At 39.9% G+C, this 7469-nt stretch overlaps 1 protein-coding gene across 2 annotated transcripts in view; it reads left to right on the top strand.

Annotated features, from left to right (window-relative positions):
• The window catches only part of UROC1 (urocanate hydratase 1), a 216284-nt gene extending 209527 nt beyond the window's left edge, over positions 1-6757 (top strand). For both annotated transcript variants that reach the window (XM_086950924.1, XM_086950925.1), the window contains one exon: positions 6536-6757. In XM_086950924.1, the coding sequence (XP_086807050.1) occupies positions 6536-6679 (144 nt within the window). In that variant the 3' untranslated portion in view covers positions 6680-6757. The remainder of the gene's footprint in view (positions 1-6535) is intronic.
• The last annotated feature ends 712 nt before the right edge of the window (positions 6758-7469 follow it).

The following is a 7469-nucleotide window of genomic DNA, read 5'->3' as shown; positions in this document are numbered from 1 at the left end:
AGGATGCCCGTAGGATTACAGTGCGCTTTTATAAAAGTTCATACAATAAAATACTAGTCTCTCTCTGTCTAACTATCGAACATACCAACCCAAATGTCTAAATTTCGGTTGGTGTGGTAATCAGTGCACACCATCCCGATTTGACTCTCCCCTGCCACGCCTGTATAGGGTGTACTGGTACCTCGTGAAGTAATTGTCGTACATTTGACCACTTGCAGCACCAATCCCCAATAGTGATGCCCTCCAGTTACATGATCACTGCAGTCCATGCCAGTTTGTTTTGGACATTGCAAGCTCTAATGCATAACCTTGCAAGCCTCATTAGAGTCAACACATACTTCAGTGGTTTACTTCGTACTTCTCTCACTGTCATCAGATTCCCTAGAAGAGCACAGACAAAGACCTAGACCTAGACAAAGGCTAATACCTGTAGTATATATTTGAAAGTCTCTTTATTTATCCATCATCCAAAAATAATGCTTTCGCCTTCTTAAAAACATGGAAGTCACCATTTGCCTCAAGTCAACAAAAATGGAATTTGCTATCCCAGGCAACTGCAGTAGCAGCAGCAGAAATGCCCAACGCAATAATTGTCTAGGTAACACAAAGGGGCATATTTATAAGATAATGACACAGGGCAGCGCCGAGCTGCGTCATTAGGAAAGTGCAGGGATGTATCTTATTTACATCAATACAATACATCCCCGTGCTTTCCTCTGCATTGGTGCACAATAGACTGCCTAGCGCCAACGTAGGTACCCTTGACTCCATGGTGCAGGGGTGCCTGCGGTGCAGGGATGATTGTTTTTTGCAGGAAGGGACACTTTCCTACACAAAAACAACCATTGATGGCTTTTTTTCTCCTATGTGTGTTGCAGAATGCAGAAACACACAGAAACAATAGAAAGAGGAAAAACTAGGAGAAATAAAGGTATTTCTCCTCGCTGCACCACTTTAATGCCTCCCCGGGGAGGCTTTAGAATCTGTTCAATTCCCAGGTTTACAAAACTTGTCAATCTGGAAATGCACCAATACCCATGGAACTCTCCTTTCATGCAGAGTAATGCGTGAAAGGGAACATATTTACAATCCCATGAAAAGCCATGCAGGGTGGCTTAGCACGTTCCTGTAAATATAGACCAGCACACTGTGCCACTGGAGCGCCCAAAAAAGTAAAGCTCCAGCGCCGCAAGAGGCTTGTGAATATGCCCCCAGACTTACATTCTAAAACAACTGGATGCTCCTCGTCAGTGACCTCTCGTTCAAAACATGCACCACCCTGACAGCATGTCCTGCCTTCCAGAACTGGTCCTCAAAGCCACAATACGAGTCCTATCCTCTCCTACGTGGATTGTGGTAACGACCTACAGATTATCATCCCAGACTCAACGCCTCATACCTCGGCTCAGCTAAAGAGCCTACTCTTATTTTCTGGTATTTGTTTACTTTTTGTTTTCTTGCTAGAGCACTTTACGCTCCATATTGGATTTCAAAGTCTTTATAGAATATATTGAGAGTAATCCTTTATTTAGAGGTGGGTATTTGTGTTTTGTTTAATTTAAAGAATTGTTTTATGTTTATGAAGCTGTATCTTTGTACACTGCTGCAAATCTGTGACCATGTCACTTTCATCACCTTCTGCATTCCATAGAAGGCTGTAGCAACCAGCACATCTGTCCAGCTCGGAAACAAAATAATTGTGGCAGCTGCTTGGAGCCAGACAAAAATCTAAGAGTTTGCCAGGCTAGAGGGCCTGAAGTGTTGGGACTCCATCTTAATCTTTGTGCGAAAGATCTTGAAAATAATCTTACCACGCATTAGACTAAACCAGGGGCGGCTCCTCCGCTAAAGCGGAAGAGCGGTGCCTCCGAGAGCAGGGAAAAAGAATCACAATAACATAGTTATTATCATTATATTTTTCGTAGTTTCGGGGCTGGGTTAGGGCGGGGCGGGCCAGGAGGCACCAGGGGAGGGGTGGTTTGGACACTCCAAATGTGCATAACTGTTTTGCCAGTGGTCTTGGTCCGGCCAAACAAAATTTGAGATGTCATCAGTGATGTCATCAGTGATGTCACTGACCATGTCATGAATGATGTAATATGTGACATCAGCAGTGGATTGCGGGTGCGCGATATATAGTTAGTGCAACTAACTATATATGGAATTTCAATGGTTTTGTGTGAGTAAAATAAGGTTTTGTAAATGCGAATTCCTAACTATATATGGTCTATAACCTATGGTTTTTTCAGTGAATTTTCAAGGTTTTGTAAATGCTAATTCCTAACTATATATGGTCTATAACCTATGGTTTTTTCAGTGAATTTTCAAGGTTTTGTAAATGCTAATTCCTAACTATATATGGTCTATAACCTATGGTTTTTTCAGTGAATATATATATATATATATATACATACATATATAAACATATATCATCTGTATATCTATATAAATACAAACATAAATGCATGCATACATATACTTATATGCATACAGATGCATGTTATTTACATGAAAGTTGAAAAAACACTAATAAAAGCAAAGCTAAAAAGCCACCTCATTACAAACCGAATGGCTTTAACTTAAACGAGGGCGAGATCTATTGCATTTTCAATGCTTGTTTACTTTGGTTCCATCAAGAAGGCATTCAGATGTGTCACACATTTGCCATAAATTCTGAATGTTAGCACTCTAGTTGCACATTAGATCACTATAGTAAAGCTACTGCTCACCAGGGACGTCTGCTGCTGGTTTTCAAAGTGCATGTTTCAGTCTGCATGTCAGAATGTTTTTAATGAAATAGAAGAGGATTTGAGAAGTCACTCAAAATGATCCCTAATTTTTCTTTCTGAAGCACTAATCATACTTTCTATGGCAAAATTAACCCCCTCATGTTGTTCCTTTTTAAATTGAGTGTTTTCAGACTTACCACTTCATTCCAATCAAGATGGCTTCTGGTGTGCCATACTTTTGTCATAAGTAGGACTGTTAGCGCTCTAGTTGTTCTTTAGAACACTCTGGGACATTCTGTCATTGGGCTATACTTGGGGTACATCTGGGTGATATTTGGGCTACATTTAGGCTCTTTTGTCTCTGGTGGCCATCTTGGGAGACTGTATGTCAGAATTTTTTAATGAAATTGAAGAGGGTTTGAGAAGTCACTCAAAATGTGCCCTAATTTTTCTTTCTGCAGCACTAATCATAATTCATATGGCAAAATATACCCCCTCATTTTGTTCCTTTTTAAATTAAATGTTTTAAGAGTTACCACTTTATTCCAATCAAGATGGCTTCAGGTGTGCCATACCTTTGTCATAAGTAGGACTGTTAGCGCTCTAGTTGTTCTTTAGAACACTCTGGGACATTCTGTCATTGGGCTATACTTGGGCTACATCTGGGTGATATTTGGGCTGCATTTGGGCTCTTTTGTCTCTGGTGGCCATTTTGGGAGACTGCATGTCAGAATTTTTTAATGAAATAGAAGAGGATTTGAAAAGTCACTCAAAATGTGCCCTAATTTTTCTTTCTGCAGCACTAATACCTTCTATTGCATAATATACCCCCTCATTTTGTTCCTTTTTAAATTAAATGTTTTAAGAGTTACCACTTTATTCCCATCACAATGGCTCCAGGTGTGCTATACCTTTGTAATAAGTAGGACTGTTAGCGCTCTAGTTGTTCTTTAGAACACTCTGGGACATTCTGTCATTGGGCTATACTTGGGCTACATCTGGGTGATATTTGGGCTACATTTGGGCTCTTTTGTCTCTGGTGGCCATTTTGGGAGACTGCATGTCAGAATGTTTTAATGAAATAGAAAAGGATTTGAGAAGTCACTCAAAATGTGCCCTAATTTTTCATTCTGCAGCACTAATCATACTTTCTATGGCAAAATATACCCCCTCATGTTGTTTCTTTTTAAATTAAATGTTTTAAGAGTTACCACTTTATTCCAATCAAGATGGCTTCAGGTGTGCCATACCTTTGTAATAAATAGGACTGTTAGCGCTCTAGTTGTTCTTTAGAACACTCTAGGAGGCTGCAGTAGAACACAAAGGAATCAACTGACAGTCTCTGTCCTTGTTGGATGTACATGTTTTACTGAGAATGTCAGACTTCATTTTCACATGACTGAGAAAGATAATGTGAATTTACAGAAAATATGCTTTCAGTTTAGCTTATAGATCCCCTTCCAAACCACTGTGGGAAAATCATGAGATATTAGTTTACTTTCAAACAATATTCATGATATCACAGCAGAAGTTTTTTTCACATGGTAAAATCACCTTAGAACCCACCACAATTCCTAAAACGAGTATGGTACCATCAACAAATGATTTATAATGTAACTAAAGTCCTAAAACCCTCTATTAACTACAATGCTTTTTATTGAGGTGCTATCATGTATATTGGTCCCAAGATGGCTGCCAACACTTCTTGGATGAAGTGCTGACAGCCAATCAGATCAGATGTGTGGTTAGGCTCCGCCCAGATATATATCTTTTTTTAAACCTAAATTACTCAAAATCCACTGGAGCACATATATTGAGACCTAGCAAAGGCACATCGGGCTAACCGTCCCTACAATTTTGCCAAGTTTCGTGCAAATCCATTCAGCCGTTCGAGCTAAAAGTGAGGCCAACCGCTCTATGGAAATTAACATGGGAAAAACTCGTTTTGGGACCCCCCTTTTTTCTCGGCCCCCCCTTGCTGAACCCCCCCCAAATTGTCAGGGGCTGCTCAGAAACAAAATGTTCCATTTTCCTGAAAATTTCAGCCAATTCCGTCCACAAACGCCAAAGTTATTAGACATAGAATTTTCAAAAATCCCATAGAGAAAAAATCCTAACTATATATACCTACTGGCGACCGCCAGTAGGTAATATATATATATATATAATATATATAATATATATATATATATATATATATATATATATATACTCCCAACCTCAATTTTTTAAATAACCTTTACCACCACATATCCCTAGCCACCACGAAACCCTAAAAACACCCTTACCATCCAATACCCCTACCCACTCCTAAGCCCTAAGCAACCTTACCACCCAATAACCTTACTCACCCTTAAACCCTAAAAATATCCTTCAACCTAATACCCATCACTAAACCCTAGAAACACCCTTACCAACCTTTATCCCTTCTCACCCTTAAACTTTAAAAATACCCTCCCCACCCAATACCCTTACCCACCACTAAACTCTAAAAACTTCCTTCCCACCTAATACCCTTACCTACCCCTAAACCTTGAAATACCCTTACCTCTCTATGACCCCACCCACCCCAAGCCCTAAAAACACCTTTACCATTCAATACCCCCACAGACCCATAAACTAAAAAAACACCATTACCTACCCACCGCTATAAAGTTTATATATAAATGTGTATCTATCTATCAGCATATTCATGGTAAAAGATTGTGTTGTAAAGGCAATTCGTGATTAAGGCATTGTGGATACGTGGTAATGGCATTGCACGGTTACAACCGCATGGTTAAAGCTCTTTCTCCAGGAACCGAACTGCATCGGTTAATAGACCCACTCCCAAAGAGATTACTCGCTCTACCCTCCCCCTCGTGATGATCCCGGTGCCAAAAGTGCATTAATTTGAATAGAGTGAGCTATGCTTTATACCCTGAATTTGCTTTTCTATTTGGATTGAAGCATAAACACGCAAAATATATACATAATACACTAATGGCGAATGAATAAATACATGAACAAGTTAAATAGCAAGAAATATTCATGAGACTTTTCCACCATGCTTTCTTTTTCGCATTTTAGGCAAAGTTTTGAAGTTTTTCCAGCTAGGCACCCCACATCAAGTCTAGACAGTTGTCCACTACGCTTGTAGCAATGTCCTGATGCAGAATTAGGTTGTTTTCTCAACCAAGGAATTGGGGACCAGTCGTAGGGAGATATTGATTTTTGTGCTATCATCAACCGGGACCCAAGGAGACCAAATCAGTTAAAATTGAGGATTACACTCCCAGCCGGCATACACTTTAATAGCATAGCTCGCACCAGACGAAGTGCAGCTGTAGAGCCATCTGTACCTCACAGATTTGACATGTGTGAAGAACATCCTCAAGCAAGGGCCCTAACCAGAAAATCTGAGGTCCATTTCCCATTGGTGTTAGACTGTGTACATGTAGTTACAAATATTTATCTAAAACAACTCATCCATTGCAGGATAGCAGGGCTTTGAGGACATGCAAAGCAGAATCTGTTAATCTATTACATGTTGTGATTACCTGTTTCAAGTTCAAACATCTGAGTGTAAGCGGGGAAGATGGCCTAGGACAGTGAGAAGTTGTAGAAACCTCTTCAGACTATATTGAGACTCACTGTCTCTTTGCCTAAAAAAGGGACAAAGTTTACCTGTGCGGGCCAGGGAGCATTCAGGCATGGAAAAGTGCTTCTACCTGTAATAAGAACTTCTGAAGTAAGGTTGCGTGTTCTTACAACAGTGGTGTGTATGTCAACTCATTATGAATTAAATTATTATTGCTTTCTAACAGGTGGCAAGGCGCTGCTGGTCTGGTAACACGAACGCGCATGAAACCATTCGACGAACCATGGAAGAGAACAGTGGACTTAGGGTGACTCTTCCATACCGTGTGGAAGATGAATTTATCCTTCAGAAAGCCCTAGAGGAGAACTGATCCCCGAAATCTTCTCCTTTTGTGACATGATTGTAAAGCATTGATTGAATTACCCATAAACGTGAACACCAGCTCCAACCAGTCTGTCTAGTATTTTATTCTTTTAATTATGCTCTTGTTTTTATTTAGATAGTAATTGGTGAATGTGGAAGACTAAAGCATTGGTTTTTACAGCTAAAACAAGGATTAGGAAATCACTATAGTAGACTAACTTGCGGTGCTGTTGACTTCATTGCCAATAGATGGATCAGTGTAGATGCCTTTTTCTTTCAGGCTTCCTTCATGTTAGCTTTTTATTTGTGTGGGTTTCCCCTTCCCTGATAATAATCCACCACCTCCTTGGGATTTAGATTTAATTAGAAAATAACCATGAAAGGCCACCTTCGTTTGAACAGGTGGTAATCGATGGTTCTACGGTTACCTATATTGAAAAAACCAAAGCCTCCTTCATTTATCAGCCACTTTTATAATCCACTGAAATTTTCTCAGAGATTTTGTAGTTATGTGGTAAATTATAATGTGGTACAATTTGTTACTGTAATATTTGCACTAAAATTACACCAGACACTACTCCATTGCCTCCATTTAATGAGGACAACTGTCGGACACGGGTTGGAGAGGGAGAGACGGAAATCTATTCTTGTGGGCAGGAAAAACAGTTGGACACAACACAGCCATGGTCTGCATGACTATTCATCTTGATCAGGACTTTAACACCACAACACATGAAGGACCATGACCTAACACAACCCTAAATGACCTAAGCGTTGTACTAGAACATGAAATTGAC

The sequence above is a fragment of the Lissotriton vulgaris genome, unplaced genomic scaffold, assembly GCF_964263255.1.
Source record: "Lissotriton vulgaris unplaced genomic scaffold, aLisVul1.2 SCAFFOLD_1244, whole genome shotgun sequence".
Lineage (NCBI taxonomy): Eukaryota > Metazoa > Chordata > Amphibia > Caudata > Salamandridae > Lissotriton > Lissotriton vulgaris.
The sequence above is the reverse complement of the archived record's forward strand: the minus strand, read 5'-3'. Positions and strand labels throughout refer to the sequence as shown.